At 47.5% G+C, this 24,260-nt stretch overlaps 10 protein-coding genes across 10 annotated transcripts; 2 read left to right on the forward strand and 8 right to left on the reverse strand.

The window, feature by feature from the left end:
• Positions 1 to 2,092: 2,092 nt before the first annotated feature.
• Positions 2,093 to 3,407, reverse strand: BJ212DRAFT_1303529 (uncharacterized protein; the record flags this gene model as incomplete). The annotated part of the gene is made up of 10 exons (XM_041333430.1): positions 2,093 to 2,145; positions 2,184 to 2,213; positions 2,331 to 2,667; positions 2,764 to 2,844; positions 2,898 to 2,927; positions 3,022 to 3,111; positions 3,160 to 3,163; positions 3,210 to 3,233; positions 3,268 to 3,313; positions 3,374 to 3,407. 10 exons carry the CDS (start codon positions 3,405 to 3,407, stop codon positions 2,093 to 2,095), a joined length of 729 nt encoding a protein of 242 aa, XP_041187982.1.
• Positions 3,408 to 4,062: 655 nt separating this feature from the next.
• Positions 4,063 to 5,940, reverse strand: BJ212DRAFT_758322 (Metallo-dependent phosphatase-like protein). Its single transcript, XM_041344000.1, has 8 exons — positions 5,819 to 5,940; positions 5,544 to 5,667; positions 5,393 to 5,483; positions 5,043 to 5,329; positions 4,915 to 4,990; positions 4,649 to 4,838; positions 4,502 to 4,580; positions 4,063 to 4,402 (listed from the first exon to the last, which is right to left on the reverse strand). The coding sequence occupies exons 1-8, from the start codon at positions 5,836 to 5,838 to the stop codon at positions 4,352 to 4,354; spliced, it is 918 nt and encodes a 305-aa protein (XP_041187983.1). The 5' UTR covers positions 5,839 to 5,940; the 3' UTR covers positions 4,063 to 4,351.
• BJ212DRAFT_1387659 (uncharacterized protein) lies at positions 5,936 to 8,126 on the reverse strand. The gene is made up of 2 exons (XM_041336887.1): positions 7,570 to 8,126; positions 5,936 to 7,382 (listed from the first exon to the last, which is right to left on the reverse strand). Exons 1-2 carry the CDS (start codon positions 7,899 to 7,901, stop codon positions 6,221 to 6,223), a joined length of 1,494 nt encoding a protein of 497 aa, XP_041187984.1. The 5' UTR covers positions 7,902 to 8,126; the 3' UTR covers positions 5,936 to 6,220.
• Positions 8,127 to 10,786: 2,660 nt separating this feature from the next.
• BJ212DRAFT_1387670 (60S ribosomal protein L10A) lies at positions 10,787 to 12,139 on the reverse strand. The gene is made up of 6 exons (XM_041336888.1): positions 12,081 to 12,139; positions 11,871 to 12,026; positions 11,708 to 11,821; positions 11,534 to 11,649; positions 11,311 to 11,475; positions 10,787 to 11,260 (listed from the first exon to the last, which is right to left on the reverse strand). The coding sequence occupies exons 1-6, from the start codon at positions 12,086 to 12,088 to the stop codon at positions 11,163 to 11,165; spliced, it is 657 nt and encodes a 218-aa protein (XP_041187985.1). The 5' UTR covers positions 12,089 to 12,139; the 3' UTR covers positions 10,787 to 11,162.
• Positions 12,140 to 12,257: 118 nt separating this feature from the next.
• Positions 12,258 to 15,384, forward strand: BJ212DRAFT_1387671 (uncharacterized protein). The gene is made up of 5 exons (XM_041336889.1): positions 12,258 to 12,396; positions 12,456 to 12,495; positions 12,546 to 14,133; positions 14,184 to 14,402; positions 14,454 to 15,384. Exons 2-5 carry the CDS (start codon positions 12,458 to 12,460, stop codon positions 15,165 to 15,167), a joined length of 2,559 nt encoding a protein of 852 aa, XP_041187986.1. The 5' UTR covers positions 12,258 to 12,396; positions 12,456 to 12,457; the 3' UTR covers positions 15,168 to 15,384.
• Positions 15,385 to 15,649: 265 nt separating this feature from the next.
• On the reverse strand, positions 15,650 to 17,286 carry BJ212DRAFT_1303534 (uncharacterized protein; the record flags this gene model as incomplete). The annotated part of the gene is made up of 10 exons (XM_041333431.1): positions 15,650 to 15,688; positions 16,071 to 16,151; positions 16,174 to 16,313; positions 16,373 to 16,426; positions 16,484 to 16,667; positions 16,708 to 16,718; positions 16,745 to 16,823; positions 16,886 to 16,889; positions 17,060 to 17,163; positions 17,227 to 17,286. The coding sequence occupies 10 exons, from the start codon at positions 17,284 to 17,286 to the stop codon at positions 15,650 to 15,652; spliced, it is 756 nt and encodes a 251-aa protein (XP_041187987.1).
• A 1,471-nt stretch (positions 17,287 to 18,757) lies between these two features.
• Positions 18,758 to 19,853, reverse strand: BJ212DRAFT_1303535 (uncharacterized protein; the record flags this gene model as incomplete). The annotated part of the gene is made up of 5 exons (XM_041333432.1): positions 18,758 to 18,918; positions 18,972 to 19,148; positions 19,260 to 19,386; positions 19,445 to 19,519; positions 19,587 to 19,853. The coding sequence occupies 5 exons, from the start codon at positions 19,851 to 19,853 to the stop codon at positions 18,758 to 18,760; spliced, it is 807 nt and encodes a 268-aa protein (XP_041187988.1).
• Positions 19,854 to 20,382: 529 nt separating this feature from the next.
• Positions 20,383 to 21,023, reverse strand: BJ212DRAFT_1303536 (uncharacterized protein; the record flags this gene model as incomplete). Its single annotated transcript, XM_041333433.1, has 2 exons — positions 20,383 to 20,778; positions 20,844 to 21,023. 2 exons carry the CDS (start codon positions 21,021 to 21,023, stop codon positions 20,383 to 20,385), a joined length of 576 nt encoding a protein of 191 aa, XP_041187989.1.
• Positions 21,024 to 21,590: 567 nt separating this feature from the next.
• BJ212DRAFT_1282075 (uncharacterized protein) lies at positions 21,591 to 21,752 on the reverse strand (the record flags this gene model as incomplete). Its single annotated transcript, XM_041331668.1, has 1 exon — positions 21,591 to 21,752. A coding segment is annotated over one exon (162 nt), but the record flags the coding sequence as incomplete, so codon positions are not given.
• Positions 21,748 to 22,619, forward strand: BJ212DRAFT_1537129 (uncharacterized protein; the record flags this gene model as incomplete). Its single annotated transcript, XM_041341822.1, has 3 exons — positions 21,748 to 22,001; positions 22,128 to 22,252; positions 22,298 to 22,619. The coding sequence occupies 3 exons, from the start codon at positions 21,748 to 21,750 to the stop codon at positions 22,375 to 22,377; spliced, it is 459 nt and encodes a 152-aa protein (XP_041187991.1). The 3' UTR covers positions 22,378 to 22,619.
• Between the last annotated feature and the right edge of the window lie 1,641 nt (positions 22,620 to 24,260).

The following is a 24,260-nucleotide window of genomic DNA, read 5'->3' on the forward strand; positions in this document are numbered from 1 at the left end:
CGCATCTTGGTCCAACCCACCCTCCTCGAGCTTAACGTAGAGCTTTCTCAAGCACGGCAAGATTACCAAAAGCACGACCGCGACTGGCAGTGGTCGCTCGATGAGAGAGCACCCGACCCAAAAGGTAATGATCCTTGTGTTGCAAACTCCCTCTCCTGGTCTCTTAGCCGTAGGCAGATCCATCCTCGTGGCATCAAATACCAAACTGAGCTTCCTGAGATTAGGGCAAGACGATAGCAAACCACAGGACCCCGAAGTGTTCTTGGGCGGTGTCTGCTAGAAATAAGTAGTTCCGAGATCGCTGAGGCACTCGGAGCGTGGCCAGAACTTGTCAATGGAACCAAGTACATCATCATGACATACAAAATGGCAAAAGATTGACCTTTTGCAGATCGGAGAAGTGCATGAGGAGAGTGGATGTGTGGAGGCCGAATGCGTAGTCGATATGCTCGACATTCTTGAGCGCGTCTGGAAGGATACACTCCAGCCTATCATCGAGAAGGACTCGATCGCCAGGGGTGTTCGACGGCAAGCGCAGTTTCAGGATACTCGGATATCAGCCACAGTCGTCTGCATGGAACAGTCCAGCCTTCTGTCAGATTTCCGCTTAGGGCCAAATCGAACGAGTGGATAACTAATTTGTCCAGGCTAGAAGTACGAAATCGAGAGTTGACGCGAGCGAAAGGTGCCGCGATCCGGATATCCAATACTTGAAGGCCAACGACCACTTAGATCAAGCATTGTTACTGAACGAGGTAAATGATACTTCCTGTAGGTGCGTGAGCCTGCAAAGAACAAGCTCGTTGACTTGAGGAGACGTCGCATGTAGTTCCACGACTTCTAGTCGTGGTAAGTATCTGCTGAGACCTGATGCCACTGAAGACATGATGTACTGACCAATCCGCAGCGGTAATATGTCTCTGTATGAGCCGACACTTGATACAATGAAGGCATTTAGCACGATGCGCACCAGAGGCTGAGAGGGCAGGCTTCTGATCACCTGTCATGGTCCAGAGGTCTGCTGGAAGACAATTGGGGAGTGGTTCTCAAGTCTCCAGATCGATCCATAGCACACCCAAAGCTATCTCTTTGAAGGCACGACTGACACGGGATAGAGCCTAGAGAACGTCGCGCAACCCCTTGATTAGGTTGAGAGTAGCCGCGATCCCAATCATGTGAACGACCGTCCTTGCCGGAGTCACAAATGTCAGAGAAGACGTATTTTAGAATCTCTGGAATGAGGAGGCAGTACTCTTCCGTGCGATGCTGAAGTGAAAGATCACTGAAGGTGCATTCAGATTTGCGTGGCTAAATTTAGGTGTATGTTAGCAGACGGCGCTAACGTTGAATCAGACATGCTACGCGAAATTCGAATGTCAAAGTTCACTGGCAAAATGACTGTAAAGATTGTCATGGCACAAATCAATCATCAACTTACCTCTGACATACATCGTACCAGATGGGATTCGCAGTCTAGTCAATCCTGAAGTACAGTAGGCCTGCCGCCCTCGAACCGCCGTGTCTGCAAATTAACGCTATCAAGTCTTGTGGCGCTTTCATGGGTAATCTCATCTCGCTAAATATAGCCTTCCAAGGATTTGATTTTGGCAACAGCTGTAGCGCCGGTTGCAAGGCTCTACCAGTGTGTCAATGAACCCATGTAAAACTTCGTCACTTACCTTATCTGTGGATGACCTCCATCAATCTATAAAAATCTATTCTCCCTTCGTCGTTAAGCGAGCTACACCAAGGAAGACTCAGTGAAGTACACAATGGGAATGTGTGCATTGCGATAATATGACACCAAAACATCAGTCAAGCGTACCGTTTTGATAGTCTAGTTCGGTCTTCAAGTCGGCACGTCTTGGATCACGTGAGGACACCCTCGTGGCCCCTTGTATTAATGCTCCGAGCTCTCGTTCAAGAGGTATATCCTAGAATCAACCATCATAATTAGAAGAGGTGATATGGCGAACTGTTTGACTTACTAGTTGTCAGTTGCTGGTGACTAACAGTACTATTGCCCTCTACTCCCACCCGTCTCTTGCTCAGGCGGACTTCCGAGCCCGACGCAGAACGGCTACTTCGCAAGTTACCAACCCATCATAAGAAGGTGGCGCCCAACTTCGATCATGCGAGATTTACCTGAAGGATTCAAAGAATACCTATCAGCACCCACACACCGACGCAAGAAGCATACTCCATCAAACCACCTGTTGCAAATCGTGTGCAAGAACAACTCTCGGCATCAATACGAGCGGTTGTCGCAAGGGTGAATCGATTATGCAAATGGAACAAAGCATGCAAGGGGAATATATTTAAACACAGACCAGAGCTTCCCCCCTTCTCATGAACTAATGCATAAACTTCTTCCGTCGCGAATATTACCATCACTTCCTTCAGACTGGAATAGGATGATTTATCCCAGTGTGGCTGTTCTTGATATCCGCCGGCAGGAAGGATCTGGCCCTGATTGGCGGCGGGGTATGGGACGTAATTGGGCTGGGGTGAGAGGGGCGCGTTGCCTGATAGGGCTGGGGAATATCCGCCGGGGGGTGGTTGAGTGTTCCCTAAATCAGGCAAACCGAAAGGGTAATTGTAGTACTGTGGATTCAGGAACTGAGCGGGATAGCCGTTGTAGCTGTAAGGGAGAACTTTGAGGATAGCCTACATACGTAGGATATGGAGCTTGACCGCCGGGAACTGCAGTATACTGAGCCACAGGCAAGGCTGGGGTTGGAGGGGACCAGAGGCCTCACTTACTGCAGCGACGGGAGACGTCCAGATTCCCTTTCCACGGATAGCTTGGATGACCGCATACAGGGGTGTCGTAGTAGATGAAAACTAAAAGAAAAATGCTTTAGCAAACGGCAATCATTCATATGCTAGGGACGTACCAAAGAGGATGATAAATGCAGCTGTCTCCGCTACAATAATCTCATAACAAATATGGTTCGTTGTGGGATCTAGTAATCAGGATTAACAGGTGGAAAGAGTCTGTCACAGGTACCGAAGACTTACGACCTGTGTAAATGTGTCCATCAGGGAAGTAGTGGGCCCTGCCCGCAACGGTATCAACAGCGGTACCGACCCATACCACCCAGAGGACGACTGGAAGACGATCAGCCAACAAAAAAATTTCCACAACGTTTGACGCACGGAGCTAAATGATCGAATGCAATCATGGAGGTGAATGCTCCACGACACACGTAACCTGACGGTGAGACTGCCACCTGCAAGCCCAAATGCGACAAAGTTTAAGTTAACATTTTGATATCCAGCGACAAGCTGCCAATGACCACAAGAGCCAATACTAAAGAAAACACGGTTAGGTTCAAGGCCCATTACATGTTAAAATGGTACGACCACTCACCAAAAGAAGATAGCACGGAACCAAGGGCAGCCATTTTCGCCCACAAAATGGCAGAAAAACGTTGAAGTGTGAAGTAGGTGAGACAAAGAGCGTAAGGGATGACGAAAGTATTTTATGTTTTGATATCGACATCGCTTGACATCAGTGGGGGTTGATCGATAGGTAATAAATGGAGCCCTGGTTTACAAGACACAAGTATGATGTAAGTCACCGCCTTATTGAAATATGCAATGCTCAGACCACGAAAATAACGCGTCGTGACTACTCACAAGTCGTGCAACAAGACATAAATGAGATTAGAAAACAGTGGGATCAACTTAGAGTATAGGCACAGCACAGCGCTGGTGATTGTACGCAAGATACACCAAGGACTCGCATTGCATCCAGGCAACATCGTCATCGGTCGGGGACTCGGGGTTCACAGTAATAAATGGAGTCGACGAACCGCACTACAAATTATACTTGACAACCATAGACTCGACACCAAAAATTTCACTCATACCGGAGAGGATAAAAAAGACTAGCATGAACATATGCGTGCTAGCGTGCGGTGGCAACGTAGGCCTGACTCCTTGGAGACATGATGTCAGGTGAGCCGAGATCTCACAAAACCTTTATTTCAAGACGCTAAGCACACGAATCAGACAGTTGAGCGCTTACGGAGCAATTATACCGTTATTTCAAGTTTGGTGGGCGCTGTACGTCATGTTTCTGTTCTGGGCGTCTCTAACTGGCCAACAAAGATCGACGAGGATCCACAGGGAATTGCGATAAAGCCAGGCACCCCGTCGACTTCCATCGTTGCGCCTCCTGCCAACCACGCTACGCCCACACGGTCCCTAGAAGCAACGGACAGTAGTTTAAATGTACCGTTTGATGAGAAAGTCGCGTTTATGGCATGTCCAAGACACGCGGCAGACAGGCAGGCAGTTGTTGTCAAGAGAGCAACCTTCTAATCAGAAAGGTAAAAATTCCCATTCAAAGGAAGTAGTCCGCAGGAGGTCGTTTTGCTGGGATGGAGCGTACGTCCTAGTGGCATGACATGATCAGATCACAGCGCTGGATGAAATGCAACATTTCATCCCCGCATGTCGCCTTTTGGGGAAGATGAAAACGCAAGGAACTTACCGAGGGCGCATGTTGAAAAACTTTGTATTCTTGAGCAAGGCGTTCATCTAGCTCGAGAATCGAAGCTATATTACCACACCTGTCATAAAACACGATAGGTTACGAAAGCCGAGACTCATGCAGGGTACCCATTTGGTCACCACTCACCGATAACAGTAATTTGGTGCGCTCCACACAGTCACTATCATGTTGTCAAACATGAGCTTATATCCTTCCATGGCCAACTGATGGGCCCGGGCGATGAGGTCAATAGAGTTATGGTGTGCAAAGGTTTTGGTAATATCGGCGCCGAAAAGAAAACCAGCGCCCCGCGGAGATAGGCCCCATCCAGTTATATCTATTCGAAAGAAAGACGTGTTGTGAGCGGACATCGCCGTAGAGCATGCCTTAGCAAGACTTAAGGAGATACACACCGTCTGGATCGGACCAAAGGAGGTCACACATGGGACCATCATGGGGAACTTCCTGTTTTCGATCAATAGCGCGTATCTAAAGGCAGAGTTTGAGAACGCGTGCGCGGAACACGGAGCAGTAAACACACCTGATCAATAGCCTGCAGGTTTGGGCTGAGTCCGCCATGGACACAAAAAACTCTACCGTCCACGATCGCGCCTAACGCAAGATAGTCAAACACCTCACAACACCATCTCCACACGTTGGTGCTGCCATATTTTCTCTGACATTCGTCATAGAACCCATACACCTGTGTGATCTGCCGTGACTCGTGGTTGCCCCGGATCAATGTGATTCGCTCTGGATAGCGGACTTTGAGTGCCAGGAGGAGCAGAAACGTTTCGACACTGTAGAAGCCACGATCCACGAAATCACCTGTGACAACGGGACATTAAACATTAGACAACCGATTGAAACGCACCAGGACGCTACGCTTACCCATGAAAAGATAGTTCGTCTCCGGGCAAAACCCGCCTACCTTAAATAATTCCATGAGATCAAAGAACTGCCCATGGATATCGCCGCAGATCTTAATCAGGACAACAGAATATGTATTAGCCTAGGAGAGAATTGAATCGAATGCGTTCACCGTCACAGGAGAGTCCACGGCTTGAACATTTGCTTCTTCTATTAGGATCTCACGGGCCTTGAAGCAAAGCCGTTTGACCTGTTCCTCGGATATGGGTTCACATCGTGTGAGCTGGTCTATTTGTCTGTAAGATCAACGCGCGAGAAGTACGCAGTGGCCGGACGTGTTTCGTGCGCATTGGATAATGCAATGCACAGAAGCCGGTTTTTGATCGCCAATTACACGTTGTTGCGGTACTTTGAGAACAAGCTGTGACAAAAAATGTGAATTCTCACCTGTCGAGATCACTGGGCATTGCAACCTATCTGATAGACCGTCGACTCGGATGCCTTCGACAACAAGTTGTAGTACGTGTGCACCGTGGAAATAACGTCACATCAAGGCACAGTACTGCCGTAGTACTGCCACGTCAGATCGGCTCGGAATCCACGATGCAATTCTTATGAACAACATAATGTACAAAGTATGTATATGCAGGCTAGATACGCAGGTATATGGTATGTGTGCAGTAGCGATGTAGTACCAAGCAGCGTAACAACTGCTGTAAAGATGACAGGAAATGCACGATAGTAATCCGTACACAAAACAGAGACATCGACGGGGGAAAAAATCCGTTACGAGACAGCTATAAAATACGAGATTCACAACAGCAAACGTGAAACAAGGGGGTCTCGGTGTTATACATAGCCCGTTGAGGGGCGCGCTCGCAGAGCGTTATCCGCCTTCCAAGCGCCTTGGCCCAAACCGACGTGCGGAGCATGATAAGGATATGAACTCTGCACTTGGGAATGATGCATGTATGACAGCGAGGCGGGCGGTGTTATTGAATGGTGCATTTGAGGGATCCGAATATCCCCGCGAAGCACCCTCTCGTCCTGAATCGGCGCTAGGACTGGTGGCGGCGAGTCATATCTTGGTATACTCGAATGATGCGACATGAGAGTGTGACTATATGATCCATGAACGACATTGTTTTGTGTGTTCATATAGCTACCGGATATGCTTGAATGATCGGAGACAGGATCCAATATCCCAGAACCATTTTGGTATGAGGCAACCTCGTGCGAGTCATCCCGGTAGGTCGAGTAGTTGGGCGAAGATAGCTGAGAGTGCGGAGAGACAGAGTGCGGAGATTCCGGTGATGGCGTGCTGACTGCCTGGTAGTGTGTAGGATAAGAGTGTGGATGCGAGATGTGTGAAATCGAGAGACGAGATGATACAGACGAAAGGTGGGCGGATGACTGCGGAGAGCCATCATGAACATTTTCCATGGGTGATTGATGAAGCGAGGAAGAATGAATACGCGACATGGATGGCTTCTCTCCGTATGCCTGAGAATAGTCGTATGAGTGGTCATGCACAGCATGGCCACTGGAAGGCTGCGAAACAGCCGCTGAGACGTAGCCGTAATTAGCTTGCGAGGACTCATCATAGCTTGGCGTGCTGTCACTGTAATGCGACTGGATTGGCGACGAGTGCGATGCGACTTGACCGTTGGACATTGACTGGGAATGTTGACCGATCATTGATGGGAAGGAGTTCTCGGGGGGTGTTGGCGATCTACTGGATACACTTCCAGAATGCATGCTATCGGAATATGGCGGTACAGAAAATGCTTGCACTAAAGGTGGGGGTGAGTCGGGCGCTGGGGGGATTGCATGTTCGAGTGCCGGTGGAGGAGAGGGAGTGTCCGACGAATTGCGTTCAGAGGAAATCAATGAGGATGCGGTCCGGCTATTTTTTGTGCCAGAACCGCTGATGCCCACGGCACGGGCAATCGCAGCACGCGTTGCGGAGCTTGAGCTCCGTCGTGAGCCAGGAGAGAGATGAATGCGGTAACTGTAGAAAAAAAAGAAGAAAACGAAGCTCAGTTGGTGGCCATGAATCGCGGCGATAACATATGTTGAATAGATCATGGCGATAAGTTGTTCAATAATCAAAATTGTGTAATTGCTGTGTGGCGGCGCCGATAGTACAACGAGAATAGACATAGCGGCCGGCGATAAAGAATAGAAGATGTACTCACTGTTGCTGTAAGTTGTCTTGCCTAGAACAACGTGTTTCGCACCCAGGAAAGGGACACTTGTGATTGCGTTCACCTGTGTGAACGCGAAGGTGTCGTGCAAGGTGGCCACTGGTAGTAAAGCCACGGTCGCACGTCGAACAGACGTGCTTTTTCTTTCCATTAGCCGTCCCAGAAGATTGGGAGGACTGAGAAAGGGAAGAGGGTGCTGTTGGAGACTGCGGCGAATGACCTGCAGACTGACTAGAATCAGATAGATACTGTACAGAAGAGTATTGAGTAGAATAGATCTGAGAACTAGTGGAATCATGCTTTGTTGAAGTATGACGGGGCATGTGGATAAAGCAGTATTTTGCAGAGCTGCAGAGGAAACGGAGGATAGGAATGTACGGATTGCGGAGGAACTGGAGAACAGGCTTTTGAGGAGAAGAAGTGTCGAGGCAGTGACGCCCAAGAGGAAAATACGTAAATAAGTGCGGTCGCACCAAATAAATGTCTTATATTTGTTATATTGATAGAATCCAAGGAGAACCTCAATTTTATTTCAATTGAGGGCTACGTTTAGACTTTGGAATTGTCATTTCGTAACATACAGTTGTTGATAATCACTTGCCGTTTCTTCCGGAAGCGTACCAAAAACAGAATATTAATTTCGGAGCGGATGCAGTTTTGGTCAAAACTTCCGGGTTCACGAGGCTTGATTTCTTCACACTCAGAACCACCTCAGCGCTACCATGATCACCGTCCCATTAATATCTAAACAGCTTCTATAAGATATACTACCACTTGCACTGGATTGTCCTCGATGCTTGCATGCCTGAGCTACTTTCATGTAAGGTTGAGTTCTGCCAGATCTGATAGTAAGACCGTGGAATAGGCGCCTGGCCTGACATTTCTTCCTCGCCCACGTGAGACAAGTTTCGTGTCCCCCAATCGGCAACATTTCAATCCCGCATACTCCCCGTCAGCATCTTTTCATTCTCCAGTCGTATCTTTACGCACAAAAAAACCGCTTCACGCAATTCAATTTCCTGTCCCCAGGCACCGTTATGAAAATGCTCTTTTCGGGACCGTCCAGACCATCCATTTACGGTTTCGATCGCGATCAACCAATGTTCGCGAGAAGCTGGCAAGCAAGCCCTTCTCGTCATTCAACACACGGTAATCGGCTCAACACTGCGCACAGAAGCCATCTTTTGGATGAGCGAAAGTCGCTCGGGTTGCCAGCTTGCACCCTCGTCATGGATACTATAGTATGTCTATTCATTTCCTAGCCCATCCCCGTCAATTGGCTTAGCAGGGAATTTGAGTTAATCCCACTCCGCTCATCTCCACAAAGTGTCACGGAAAGTTTGCAAGTCAGCTTAAATCCATAACAACTTGTCAATGAGCCAGGTCGCCGTCCCATTCATTCAAAACTCGCTGATCCCTAAAACATTGGTGTTCCGTCTTCTTCCGTTCCAGCCAGGAAGGCCATCATTGACATAATTCAGTAGCAAAAGCAGTTAGTCGTCGATAGGTTGGGTGATCGTCACTGAAATTCTCTCACACTGAGTTACATCTCTGTCGAACGCCACAAGTCGACTGCCTTTCTCTGATAACCGTGACAGGCGCCGAACTCTATCATATACCTTGGATGAATACACAAGACATACTGCCAGTGACAAAGAAGCTAGCTCAATTGATCATATGCTCGGCCCATCAGTCACCATGTCGGTCAACGACGTCCCGTGCAGCTTCCGGGTGGATCACGCATGTCAGAAGTCAGAAGACCACACCAACGTCACTTACCAGATCCGCGACCGTTAAGTAAGCATAAGATGAGAGCAACCCTGAAGGAGTTAACTCTCTTAAGGTCCACCGTGCCTCGCGCTCGTATATGTCTCAAGACAGTCGTATGACGGAAATCATTCCGTTTTAACGGTTCGGGGATACTTGCGGACGCGCCAAATACCACCGGCCTGTCCTCAATCACGTCGCAGCCTAGTAGGGATCTGGAACAACGGTTATGTACATGATCTATACCCACGCAAAGACAAATTGTGATGGCATTCTCAACGAATGGCATGACAGGGGGCCAGGCGAAGTTGTTGCATCGCCTTGCAGTGCACTAAGTAAAGATAAAATGAAACGATGTTAGCTCAACTCCCTGATGCGGATTGGCACATTGAACGACGAAATGATACTAGACGGCGTTCAAGGGACCGATCCAGGGGCTTACGAGACCATTTCCGACCGTTGTAGAGCGGAGCCGTTACGGGACCTGGTCAACAAACGACACAAAAAGAGGTCTCTCATAACAGAACGTGACATACATACCTCATATGATTGAAATTCCTTATACTGATCAAACGTTTAACCAAAAACAACCTGGTGTCAATGTTTGACTTGTCATCCAGAAAAAAAAATAGCGGTTTCGTACATGCCGAAACTTAAACATGACGGCTACTTTTCTTGATAGCGTCTGACTATCAGAGTAGCCCGTGGCTTGAGAAAAAAGTCTTGGAGAGTCCCGTCAGAGACAAAGTCTTGGACACATTAACCATTTTATGAATTCACTCACTATCTGATGGATGTATAACTTGACGTAGATTCCTTGGCAGCGCTTGAGTAATGGTAGTGTTCATGATAACAGATTATATTCTATTCTACAGCAGTGACTCACCGCAGCACAACTTGCACTCACTGAACCCAATGACGCTGAGCCAGCTGTCTTCTGGCAAATCTCCGGACAAACATATAATAGTGTTGCCGTAGTTCCTTATCTGATCGAGACACGACGCTTCGAAAAGACCGACTTAGCCCCAACCATCCTTCTGACAGATAAGAACTTTGCTTCTGGCAGTTCACCGTGAAAACGTACGTGAAAAAATTCCCTTCGTACCCCAAATATATATGGCGATTATCATCTAAACTTTCGTTGACGTCGCGCAACGATGGGATAAGGTTTCGAGTGAGATACCCATTTGGGAGCAAAGTCAGGCATTGCCCGAGGCGCTAAAACTCGTTGAACATTCTTCCACGGAAGCTGAATTCAATTATATATGGAGCCAATAGTTGGGAAGGGCGGGAGGCGCGCGATCGGGTTACCAGAAGGCTATGCCCTTGATCTTCAGGGCAATAGAGTCACTTGGCCATCATGATGACCCGGGGAATGCAAAGTCGGGGCAGTGACCGAAAACGTATTGCCGGGTTCTTGAATGGCGTAATCAAGGCTTCGGCCAGCAAAAAAATCGCATGACGGCAAGCACAGCCAGCTAGCACCATCGACTACGAACGCCTTCCACTGTGACGTTAACAAAAGCAACGATACTACCCTCGCAACCACAACGTTTGGCATCATACGTAGCTTGTGTATATCATGATATTAGCAACAGGTACATGTAAGTCCTACGAAGGCTATGTCTGCGCGAGGACGAAACTGATGAGAGAAACAGGAAGAAAGCTCAAGATCGTGGCATCGTATCAGCTCCCAATCGGCTTCCCCACCTCTAAAGCCGTTGGTAAAAGCGTGCGGGGCTTCTTGTTTTGCATTACGATGCCAGATCGGCTCTCACCAAGATCTAACACTATGCACCCTAGCAACCCATGACAGCTTAGAATAGACGAACGGGTTTGCCCATCGTGCTCTTGATATGCAACGACTGGACATTTTGCCAGTTCTTTTTGAGGAGGGAAACGAGAAAATTAATACCTGCGACAGCGTGAGAGACAGCTATGGTCGCATGACGGTAAAATTCATACTCATCATGACGTTCGCAAGGACCTGGTCGTCAGTCATTTGGACATGTCCAACGGCAACGCCCAAGCAAAGGACCTTCTTCAGCTGGAACTTAATCGTTGATCGGACTTCATTGAGTTTGTTCGCTAAATCCTCAGAGTGAGAGATAGGAGTAGGGAACTTCCCAGCTAGTTAATGAAGTTAAAGGCATGAGAAATCTCCTGGATGAACACTAATCGATTTCACCTTTAGAGAGACCGGGCCCAAGAAGACGAGGGATCTGCTTGATCAAGGCTTCAGAGGCCAAGAATGCATCATACTTCTTGGCGAGTTTCTTGACAAGCTTCTTATTCTTGTTGAGTCTAGCGAAATTAAATCAGAAATGATATCAGAACAGAGCGGAGGCTTAGCCTTGCTCACTTTTTTAGGTCGTCTACCGACTTGTACTCTAGCTCAATTTGCTTGGCGCGATCTATGTCCGCCGCATCAGCAAGAATACAGATGGACATGCGCGGGCGGGGGACATTAGGCAGTCTGTGATATGATCAATCACGACCTGTCATACTCGGGAGACCGTACGCACTTGACGGTACCAGAGAAACGCTTGTCCTTTTGAGTATCGTAGTTCTTAAGACCGATCTGAAGTTCGATGGTCTCCACAAAGTTACGTCTTTTCTCGCCATTGGCTTCAGCCAGGAGGTCCTTGACGGAGCCCCGCACGCTTGCCACTGATAGCTTACTATGTGGTAGTCAGAAACGACTGAATCAGGTATCAGCATGCTGGAAAACATACGAGCTCATGCCTGGTGATGGGTTTTTAGGCCGGGTGGGATGTTTTGTGTCTTGAGGATGATATGCACAAATAAGGTTCAAGTGGCGGAATACATATACAGTGTGACATGCATACGTAATCATAGATTTATTTGGCAAAGTGTGACTTTCTGACATATTGAGCGCTCGGTGTCGATCTGGCGCAACTACTTCACAGACTCTTGGACGTTCACAAGGAATATGTTCTCTGTCCATTCCTTCTAACCACCAACGCTAAATATTCAATCAGTTATCTCTTTATTTCTTTCATTCGCTCAATTGTATACTTAGTTATAGTGGTATGTTTCTTCTTTTCATATGGCTGGTTCTGACCGAATTACTATTTGCATTTCCAAAGTCATGACAGAACCTTGGGCTTTCCAGGGCGGCACGCCGCTGTAAGCCATTTTTCTGTTTGTGGTAAAGCAAAGTACTGAGCATAGTAAAGATCTGATACCCCTGAATCTGATCTAGCGTCTCTTTCACCTCGAACTGCGCTGCTATCGCCTCCCTATGAGAACGCAGAGCTAACCAGGCCACGCCGTGTTCACGACTCTCCCAATGACAAATTCCGTCGCGAGCGGGAGCGTGTTCACGCAACCGCGAGTGCTCGCGACCTCTTACGACTCCTGGTAAACGAGGAGTACGAGGCGAAGCAGACTCGCAAAGTGCTCTATACTGCATTGGACAGGTTGGACGCTGAAAGTCGCCGTGCTGAAGAAGCAGAAGTGCAACTCGCAGAGACTTTGGAACGGACGAGGTCTATCAACGAGGCTCGCGTTACTGCCCAGCAGGAGGCAGCTCGGGCGCAGGAGGAACTGAGGCTCTACAAGCTGCAACTCGACAATGCGCAGAGAGAAATTCTTAGAGCCCAAGACGTTCTTGGAGTTATTGAGGCCCAGAGGGATGACGCAGAGGCTGCGGCCGCTGACGCGCGCTCAAAGGCTCGAAAATTGAATGAAGAACGGTTGATTGAGCTCGCGAGGGAAGAGGGTCGTAGACTTGGGTATGAAGAAGGCATTCGCCGGGGTCGTAATATGGGTTACCGAGAAGGGCGCGTCATTGGTATTGATGACGGTCGGTCTCAAATGCGAGAGGCCGCTGCCGCTACCCTCGACAGGCTGCTCGACTCGCAGGAAGAAGCAGACGTAGCTTCTGTAGTTCTGCCTCAGCCTGCACCAGTCACACCCATGCCAGAGAGCCGAACCGCGCCAGAAGTCCTCCGTGTCTCATCACCTGTCTCAACTTCACTCAGTGGTCGTCGTGACTCTCGTTCTCGTCGTGATTCCGAATCTGATTCTGCAAGTCGAATGAGCGTCCCGCGCGTTTCCGACCCCATAGTAATGCCTGTCATGGTTGAACACCCGCGGTCCAGGACAGACCCCTCCGTTACCAGTCAATCCTCTCGTTCGCGTTCACATCCCCAACCTTGGCCCATGTCAGATCGCTCTTCAGCTCGGTCACCCTCAACCAAACCGGTCTCAGTGCAAAACTCTGCTCCTGGTGTTCAACACTCAGAGTTCCAAATCCCACCGGATGGCTACGTACCAACCCTGGGCAAGGACCATCGTATCTCTCTTCCTCCCCCACATGAATTTACCCGCAATATCCCATCGCCATCACCGTTACAACCTGTCGCTGGTCCGTCCTCAGATTCTGTCAGCACGTTCGACTACCCTCGACGTGCCTCTCCGGAGTCACAAGCGTCAACGAAGATGTCTATGTCTCAATCCTCCACCATATCAGCGCTCGATATTATCGGCCTGCCCAATGTAACGAGTCGCGACAAACGTCGAGAGCGCAACGGTCTGAGTATCATCCATGAAGATGCAAGCGTAACAGCCGATTATGAAACCGTGACTGGATCTGACGTGGGACACCATCACCATCGCAACGAAAGACGCAGCGAAAGAGACGCAGACAGTGAAGCTACCAGGCACTCACGGAGAGACCTATCAAAGCAGAGGGTTGCTAATGAACTGAGACGGTCTAACTCATCCGAGGCCGAGGAGTGGCGTCGGTATGGCGCAGACAAGGTTTGCTTTTATACTTCGTGGAGCGCACTTTGGGTTGACGAGGGCCGCAGACTCGCATGCAAAGTTCTAATAGTTCCCCCCGTTCTCGCCCCACGAACGTGACAACGCCCAACCCGCTCTCACCTTCAAATTGGGATGACGCTAACACTCGGCATAACCGACATTCAAGGGCAGTATCCACTCCTAGTCAACGGGAGTCGGTTAGATATGAACACCGAAGAGACGTGTCATCAGACAGCTCTGTCCCAGAAATAACCATCCAACCCCCAGTGAGTGTCATTAACCTGCTCTAGATAAACGCTAAAGCTAAGCCTTGACAGTCCCGCCCTCCCTCTGACGCTCCGTCAAGACGTGCGTCCGTATCTGGACTACTCAGTCCCGATCACGCCAATCACCCGCTCCCTGTGCCTGTGCCTGTTTCGCAACGCACCTCACTTGTTCCTACAGTCCCTAACACTCCCGTTTCAGCGCCTACGTCGTTGGTAGGGTCCATGTATGACATAGGACAGCTGCCAACTGGTCTCGCCGGGAACAGTGGCGCACCGCCCCCAGGGGGCCCTGTCATTCCGCATATGAGTGGGAGGGAAGCGCCCTCGCAACGTAATCCGCTTTACGCACCCGCCCAGCCGGAAGGCAGGCAGTCACAGACCCCTCAGTCTTACGTGCCCTCCCCAGTCCCTTCTGGTTTCTCCTACCCCGCACCGCCTATTTCCAGGGAACCGACACCGAATGGCTCGGTCCAGCACGGAGACCGTTCGTCTATGCATGAACGCCGGCAGAGTCTAAGCCAGATGGCAGGAATGACGCCTGGCGCCCGCCCGCGATCTCTACAGCCAGGTGGCGGCGAGATTTCGCATTCGTCCCACAAACAACGATCAAATGCGTCAAGTAGTTCGCGCCAATCGTTTGCGCACTATGACCCAGGCGTGTACAATGACCCTGCGTATTTGTCGAGTAACGAGTCAGTACTAATCGATCCTCGGACGGGTGTGAATACGGCTGCGAATGCGGGTGGGTCGAGAAGGACCTCGTAGATGCTCATCACGTTCCCTCCGCTTGTGTATGTGGGTACTCAAACGACTGCATGATTTTATGTCGCTCAGACTGTTTTTCTTGTTTATTCTCATCGAGCATGATATCTGTTGTAGCACTCAATTACTAACGTCGAGTAATCAACTGACTAGAAGGTCTGTATACCCACTGCCATTATTTTCACCATTGCATTTCAATATGAATCATTTATATCATCATCGTCAGGACGTCCGAGGATCATGTCCCTAAATTAACAAGTCGTTTGTCATCGTTTATTCCTTCTCTCCTCCGCCTTCCCGAGGAAATGTATCACGTATCTTTAAGCAAATCGAATAATTGGAGCGCCCTCGTATTAATTCGGTGGGAGTCCACTGCTTGATTTTTTGTCTACTACGATACCCCACACAGCCCCCCGTTACAATTTTTCATTTACGGAATGATCCGTGTACCCCCCCTCGGCCAGCTGACATGTTCACCGTGATCATCAAGGAGCGGCGAGTTCAGTGTTCTTGATGGGCCACCACTAATTAAATTATCAGCATGTCGCTAATGTGGAGATGGTCAGCTCAAAAGTTGTGACACATATATCAGACTTAATAGTAGAGTTCCAGGAATTACCTGCGAGTGGTTCTCGACGCGGCTGAGAGCCAGAGTTTTCAAGGACGCTTCGTTCTATCTTCCGCGGGCCTCTGCGATTCTGCAGCTTTCATTGCCAAACGGGGTGCACCTTGGTAATGAGGCCGAGATCAGTGGTGAGGCAAGGTATTTTGGCGCTGGCATGTTTGTGGAACCGAAAAGCGAAGAGTAATGGTGTTCAGGGGCTAGTTTCGGTATGAAGAGAAATCCGCGTTTCAAATTAGGACTGTCCGAAATGTACTAGTTCTGGTAGTGGGACAAATACGTACTGGATCATGACTGGATGATCTATCAGCAAAACAATTCTGACCACAACGGTTTGACCCTGGGGCGCTGTCATTTGCAAGCAACTGTTCAAAGTACGTAATATACCTTGACATCAACACAGCGTATTTGTCTCATAAGTAGCAAGTCCTGGTCAGTCGCTCTTGGATCCTTGAACGCGCGCGAATGCAGGGGTCGACACCGGTCCTCGCAGATACGTATTTGTTTGAGTTCCCTCACTAGTGTAACTTTAATGCGCCGCATGGCGATATTACACTAATAGGATTAGCCAATCGGTTCGACGTACCCGGAAGTGAGGACAACCCTCCTGAAATTACAGTATGGTAACCCATTCTTCGATCTGCAAAGTAGTGTCAGCACCAAAATATATGAAAACGGTGTGACGACTCATCCTCACAGCCTCCACTCATAACTCCACCAACAAGATCCACACAGTTCATTCGTGTGACCAGGAAGGTCAAACTTGATTTTGTGCGTTGTCCTAAATCTGATGCAACGGCCTGTCCATCAAAATGAATATCTTGACACTCGCATCCTTGCTGGTGCTCGCCAGCATTCGCAGATCTGCAGTTGATGCAAGTCTGTAGATGGGGCAACATGTCCACAGAGTGAGCTACAAACTTCCACAGCGCCTGTGAGGTAACAATTAATTAATTACCTTCAGACATGCAATAATCATCCAACGTGCCCAAGTAATCCCACAGTCGCATTGCGCTATCCCACTCAACGCTGACTGCCTACCGATCATCGGGCGACAAAGTGAGTCAGACGGACCAAGGGCTTAATATTCCTCCCTCACAGTCCTGCATCGACGATGTAAATAGAAACGTGTGTGGTCATCTGAGTTTGATATCAGTAGCTCCCTGCCATTTGTAGCACCAGCACAGTGTGTCGTTTGAGGCTAAGTGCTCGAGCTGATGGTTGTACTAATTAAGAATCTAAGGACAGTGACCTCGCGCAGTTGAAAGCGTACCTTACTCGTCCAACGACTGGACACATTCTGGTGTAATCTGGTCCAATGCAAAGTACAAAATCCGCATTGAGGGCACGGTCTTTCAGAATATGAAGCTGCTGTACCTTGGATAAATAAAGTTGCGTGGTGAAAATGGAAGAATACGCCTACCCTCATGCATTCCATACTCTGAATGTACGGTCACTACCGTATCCGTGTACAGTGTATGCTCCCGGCTTCATGCTCATTCTAATCAAGGACCACCAAATTTGACAACGTTTAGGCTAGAAGCCTGACACCCAAACGTGTCACGGTGCGGCTGGTGACAGTAAGTACTCGCGTAGCCCCGTCTTTAGACGAGGTTGCCAACCGCAGTGGGGTAAATAGGTTTTTGGCGGGTCAAAAGTAAATGGCATCGAAAAGAGAAAGAATTTCTGTATTTATAAACAAAGGACTGTTAAGACGCGGTGCCATATGGGCTATATTGTATGCTGTTGAATCTGCACAAATATTATTTGTGTCGCCCCAAAACAAAAATGTGTGACCACCGAGAAAATGTGTGTCCCCCCGAAAAAAATTGTGTCGCCCCGAGACAAATGTGTCGCCCCAAAATTATATTATGTCTCCCCCCAAAACAAAGTATGATTCTGACAATTTATGTATGTTTTTTTATCATGGTAAGGCTCATTTCCACTTGGACTTACACGAAATAAATCAATTAAAAAGATTGTAGTAAGAGACAGTTACTATGTACGATTAACAGAATATAAACCACAATAGAAAAGTGCATTTAAAAGGAGGGATAAATCTGTAGTGTCAGTTTGCAATAGGAAGTTGGGTATGACTTGGACAATATAGGTGCAAAATAATTACAAATTAAATGATAGGACCTAGAAATCAAAGAGATGATTTCCTTCCCATGGGTTATTGAGACTGGGATCAATAACAAAAGACCCAGAGGCCTGTAAGGTTGGTGTCACAAAAATTTCACCAGTCTGTGATGGGGGTGTCGAGACAGGCCCAGGTGACTCAAAAGGCTCGAAAGGGGCAAGGTCAGCCTCCACTGCTACCTCTGGCTCAGCTACAACCTCATGATTGTCTAGCTTGAAGGAACTGAAGAAGTTATCAGGGTATTCATCATCACTTGCAGTTAAGTCAACTATAGTGGCTGATTTGGATAAGTTTTCAGAGTCTGATGCTGGCAGGATCTCATCGTCAGTTCCTGTTAATACTGATGTTCATCATGAGTCTATTGACAATCAACAAACAAGACCAACAGACTGTACCTTGACAATATTTGCTTTTTTTGGGGGGCTTGGATAAGCTTGACTTGGATGAGGAGTTGTCATCTGAGTCATCAGATATGCTCTCAGACTCGGTGAGATCATGAGTGTTATGAACTCAGATAGAGCATCGTTCCAATAAAGGAATCAAGATCAAGGTCAATCAAGGACTAAGCCTTATCAAGTCAATGCCTCCCTCAGGAGCGATTGTCTAGACTCCCGCAGGATCTAGAGTTCAAGTTATCAGAGAGAACTGAGTAGATTCAAGTTAGAGAAAATACAAGTGGTAACTAGAGTTTATATACATAAAGGAATTGTGCACAGACCATGCTGGGCAAAGGGTAACAACTACTAGGAAAGGAAGGTTCATGGGAAAACAAGGTATGAGTCAGAGATAAGGGAGACCATGAGGAAACAGCACAGTGAAAAGGAAGTGTTAGAAGTACAGCCATATAGGAGTCCACAGTGATGATGGGAAAAAGAGTGGGGCACTGTAACAATGAGATGCCGATCTAGATGGGAGAGAGGGCATCTTATCCTTCCCTTTTGATTTCACCCATCCTTGTAACACTGATGTTGGGATGCTCTGGCGAGTGGCTAAGAAATAAGCTATCAGTAGTCTGTGTGAAGCAAATGAACTAAGGACTGACCTAGAATGACCACATTTTCTCGAAATCCACCTCTCTTATTTGTCCTTGCATTTCGTGCCACCAATGATCCATCAGGGAATTGGATACCAGGAGGGATTATGATTCTTTGCTTCTCCTTGACACAAAGATAGTATTGGGGCAGATATTGAAAGATCTCATCTTGGTGCTCCTTGTAATCTGGATTAGGCAACTTTGGCAAGGCATCGAGATAAAGGAAGAGTCATGGGAAAAATTTGCGAAGCTCGAGGTCAAAGAGCATGAAAGACCAGTTCTTGCTGATGACAATACCATCAATATGATCTGTGATCACTAGTCTCATGACTTCAAGAGTCTGGACTTCCACCAGAGTTGGCATTTGAGGATTGTGAAGAACAGGTGTCAGAAGGGGGATGTATGAATGCGAGGTCTTCTTAGGCTAACAAGGTTAGAATCAGTAATCTCAGCCAATAGTAGTCGCAATATCAACTACTTACCTGTTTTGTCCCACAAGGAATGAAAATGATTTCACCAGCTATAAACTGGAAGTCAAGAGGACGAGCTGACTTTGACTAGTAAACAAGTATTCCAAGTCCATGGCATAAGCAACAACTCCTTTTCAAACATGCTGGCACTTACTTTGGGGACCATCTGGGCCTTAGACCTGCTGTGTGATTGAGAAGCAGACTTTAAACCTTGGTTGGCCTTGCTATTGGCCTTTCTATAGGCAGTTGAAGATCCAGCTGAACCTCTGAGCAATTCCTGCAGAGTAGAGTTAACTGCTAGTGTCAAGCTTGATTTTCTAGAGGTTTCCATTTGCTTAGACTCCAAGGTAGAAGGATGCAAATTGGAACCAGATGAAGTTTTACAAGAGCTGCTGGCTTGTTGCTTATGCTTGAGAGCCATATGACAGAATTGAAAAAAACAAAGAGTAGTGAAGGAGTGACTGGTAGAGACAGGACAGAAGTATTTGAAAAAAAGAAAGTGAATTGTAGATTGTAGTAGTATGAAAGTGGTCATAATCGAATTCAACCACATTGCCCATCATGTGATCTGTGGCTGCTCATGTCATATAATTGCATAGTCACTTTAAACTTAACATTGTCAATTCAGACTGATCACTCTTATATTGATAGTCTAGATATTGTAATTGTAATTAGCCATCAGAATCGTCATGATCACCAACACTAGCAGTAGTACTATCTGTGTCACTATCTGATTCAACATCAGTACCAGCAAGCTCCAAAAGCCTGATCATAATATTGAGTGCTCGACACCACTGGATTGCCCTAGGTCACCAAATAAAGTCAGGTAAGGGAATTTGTAGTTCTTTGGTCCCTTGTTGTCCTGATTGAATTATTTCATGTGAAGGATACTCGTCATCATCCCATTCATGTGGAAGGATACCAAATCCATCTGGGATATGCTCTGCCTCTCATACTTGATCAAGGGCTTGATGAAAGGTGTCATAAAGAGTAGCAGAGCAAAAAGGACTGGCATGTTTCGGGACACAGACAGGCTTATGGTGAAAATGGGCATCATGATCTGCAGCAATAAGCTGGGGAAGCTCTTGTAGATCTTCTGTACCAATGTCCTCTGCATCATTAATATCTTCCCATTCCTCTTCTGATTCTTCACCATCCGATTCTCCATCAGTAGATCCAGAAGCTGAGTATACCTCATCTGAGGGGTGACCTGCTCCAGTTTGATGGGGTGCACAATGAATAGGCCTTCCTGCAGTTCCATAATATTGTCTGATGATATCAGGATGGACTCCTTCACAATTGTCAGCATATAGTCCATGCTTGAGCTGGCCCATAAGCCTCATATCCTGATAGATACAAAATCAAAATCAATTTATTTAGCTGGCTGTGTCTGAGCTATTAGATGACATACATTCGGGCTCTGATCATGTCCTTCTCCAGAGATAGGGTGTACATTCCATTCAGCTTGAAATGTGTCGCAGTCAGACTCGATCTGTCCGAGGAACAGCTCATGTAATAGCCAAAGATGCTGGGCATTAGATACATTGAGTCCATGAAGCCTCTTGAGCCGGTAGAAAAATGCATGCCACATGCGAGCAAATTGAGTGCTGACCTCAACCCAGGATCATTCAATCCTGCTGTTGTGAGTTGATCTAGCAAGCAGCAGATTTTAGAACAACTAATGTAAGCAATTAAAGTGTGGTTACTTATGATCCCCACATAAAGCTTGCATGGTTAGGCCCTCTAGTCATGATCATATAAACTGATACCTTCTTGTTTTCTCTGCCTCTATCACCTCGTACTCTTGAAGGTGTACCATAGAGAGCGACTGCATTCAAAAACACCCCAAGCACTGTGGATGCACTATTGCTTGTGCTGGGATGAATGGCAACCATATAAAAGTCAATATCTATCAGATATGGGTGGCTAGTGAAGAATAATAGCCTACTGTGCGGCAATACCCATCAATGATACCATGGATTATGATACCCCAATGAATCAGCTTATGGTGACCATCCATGTGCCACAGAGCATTCAGCCATGAAACCTTGTACTGTCACTGTTGAATCATAGTGCATTGTTGGAGGACAGTTCCTAAGGGATCAACACAGTGGATAGAGGCAGTAATATGCTGCTGCTGTATCCACAAGCCCAGCTGTCATAGATGGCCAGTAAGATAGCAAACTCCAGAATTTGGTTTCATCTGACGAAACTCCCAAACAGCATGATCCAGGTCAGCATCCAAGATTAAGCTATACTTGTAGCTAACATTGTTCTGCTTCAAGTAGGAGTGCAAAGTATTATGGTGGATACCCATGACTCATGCAAGTTTGGTTTGTTGTAGATGGCAACCAGGAGATGTTGCTATCCTTAAGGTTTTGCACCTGTGGATGATAAGCAATAGCATCAAGTTCACTATTGATGGGCTGGAAAACCTCACCCTGCAGCCTACTCACAGACTAGAACTTGCTCAGTTATATTCCATACCCCAGTGGATTGCTCCAGCAATCCACAAGATCATATTACTGTCACTTGTGAACACTACCAATACTGAGGCTGCTCAGATGGGGTTCAAAGTATATACAATTATCACTCAGGCAAAAGAGGTGATAGAGCAAAAATGACAAGCATTGGCAGTTTACCCACCCTCACTCCTTGTTTCACCATCTTTCAGCTGCTTGACTCACTTACATAGCTGGTGCAAGGAGGCATGGTCAGGATTCTGGTGGAAGAAAGTAGCTCATGTGATCCTCCACCCAACAAACCCACTCCCACTGGCACAGACCCTCCAACTCATCATTGAGGCCCCATTACCTGATGGTATGAATATTGCATGCAGACAAGCTATGGTTGATGTGATGATAGAATTAGATGGGCTTGAGGTCAAGGAGAGGATTATCGAGGGGGTCATAAGAGCAGTCACTTTGTATTTCAGCTCCCTGTAACATATTTCCAGTAGAAACTGTGGGTGTGATGATAGGTTGTTGCATAGAAGCCAGGATTTTATGTCAGAAAATCAAAAAAAACATAAATGTAATGAAAATGAGCAACAAATGATTAGGATAACCTCTACAGTGAATAACATGACATAATTAATTGTGGCAATGGGGGAGTTGAACAGCAGAGCTTCCTGGCTAAATCCTGCACAGCAACGCAACAGGGACCAAGTTACCACTACACTATCCTGGGGGCGACACTATTTTTTTTTTGGGGGGGCACACATTTTTTCGGGGGGACACACATTTTCTCAGTGGTCACACATTTTTGTTTCGGGGCGACACAAATAATATTTGTGCAGATTCAACAGCATAATATTGTGACAAGTATAAGGTGTTGTACATAGTTCGAAGGATGGTTCGTGCAAAAGTTCAAGGCGATTAGTAAGCGGCGTGCTAAAGCACTTCTGCGGGCACACAGATTAAGTGTCTACCACCTTAACCATGCTCTAGCTAACCTCATCCATCTGTATCTGTTGTCACCGACAGAAGATTTTTGGACGAACATCATGTCTTCGGTGCTATCAGGTCTCAGCAGGCATTCACCACGACTGGAAGTCGTCGAAGTCTCATTTCTTGGACTACACAATGTCTCAAGTCATCCAGCTCGCTATCTGTGGGCTCACGCATCTGCGGAAAGCAACACTTTTCCTGGTTATCTCATCTGGTCGGACTTCAAGAATTGTGTATCGACTTCGCTGGACCTTTCCCTCTCATCAGATCGCAATTTTGTACCTCTTACCCGGATAAACCAGTCATCTGCTCGTTCAATGCGACTTTGAGCGCCAGTTTGGTAGCGAGGTAGGTTGTTCCATGCAGGCAGCTGCAGCCCGTTTTTGCCTGTGCTGAATCCGCGGCGGCCACTGCATATGGCCCGGGCATGTTGGAGGACCATCTACTTTGCGATGTTCTGGAGCGCACCCCGCCAGACGTATTCACACGTGTTAATGACACCGACAACGCACGCACCCTCCACACCTTCACTCCCCTCATGCGTTTCTCCGGTCTGAAAGAGGTTGATATTTCGACATGTTGTATCTCGTTGCTCGATGATGACGTCCTTAGCTCCATTGGCCATGCCTCGAGTGCCTTTATCTAGGGAGCAGGGGTTTCTGGCAGACACCACCCAAAATCACTTTTCGGGGTCTTGTGACCTTACTATCAACCTGCACCGATCTCAGGAAACTTGGTTTGGTATTCGACGCTACAAAGGTAGATCCGCTTATGGCTGAAAAACCAATAGGCGAGGTTCGCAATATAAATATCGCCAGTTTTAATGTTGGATTTTCTCTGATCGAACGACCTCTGCAAGTCGCCGTTGGACGGGGATCTTGCTGCGCTTGGGGAAGCTGTCCTGGTTATTGGGGAGTCTTGATGGAGAGGAACGAGCTGCCAAGTATAGAGAGGTATTAGGATGCATGGCTCGACGCACAGCGATGCTCAAGCGCTCACCTCGGAACGGTGCTCGATGTACTCGACGCAGAATGGGAAGGAGGGCTTATGCTGAGGTCTCTAGGTATTGAGGCTTGTCCAAATGCATTCAAGCAGGATCGGTGACGAGCTCGGGCTGGTCGTGGCCGCATTATATGAGTTGGTATTGAATGAGTCAGGATATTGGTGAGGCAAAGTATTTTGGCGTAGGCATGTTCGTGGAGCCAAATTGCAAAGAGTAATGTTATCCGGACGACGAATGTGGCGAGTGGGAGAGATACCGCAAAGCAGGACGATCCCTTTTGAGTTTAACAAAAGAGATATGTTCTGACGAAAGTCCTGCACTAGTGCCAAGTGCTAGTGGGACGCGCTAAGCTTGATGAATTTGAAATTTTTACAAT

This window comes from Suillus subaureus, assembly GCF_016647635.1.
Source record: "Suillus subaureus strain MN1 chromosome Unknown BJ212scaffold_44, whole genome shotgun sequence".
Lineage (NCBI taxonomy): Eukaryota > Fungi > Basidiomycota > Agaricomycetes > Boletales > Suillaceae > Suillus > Suillus subaureus.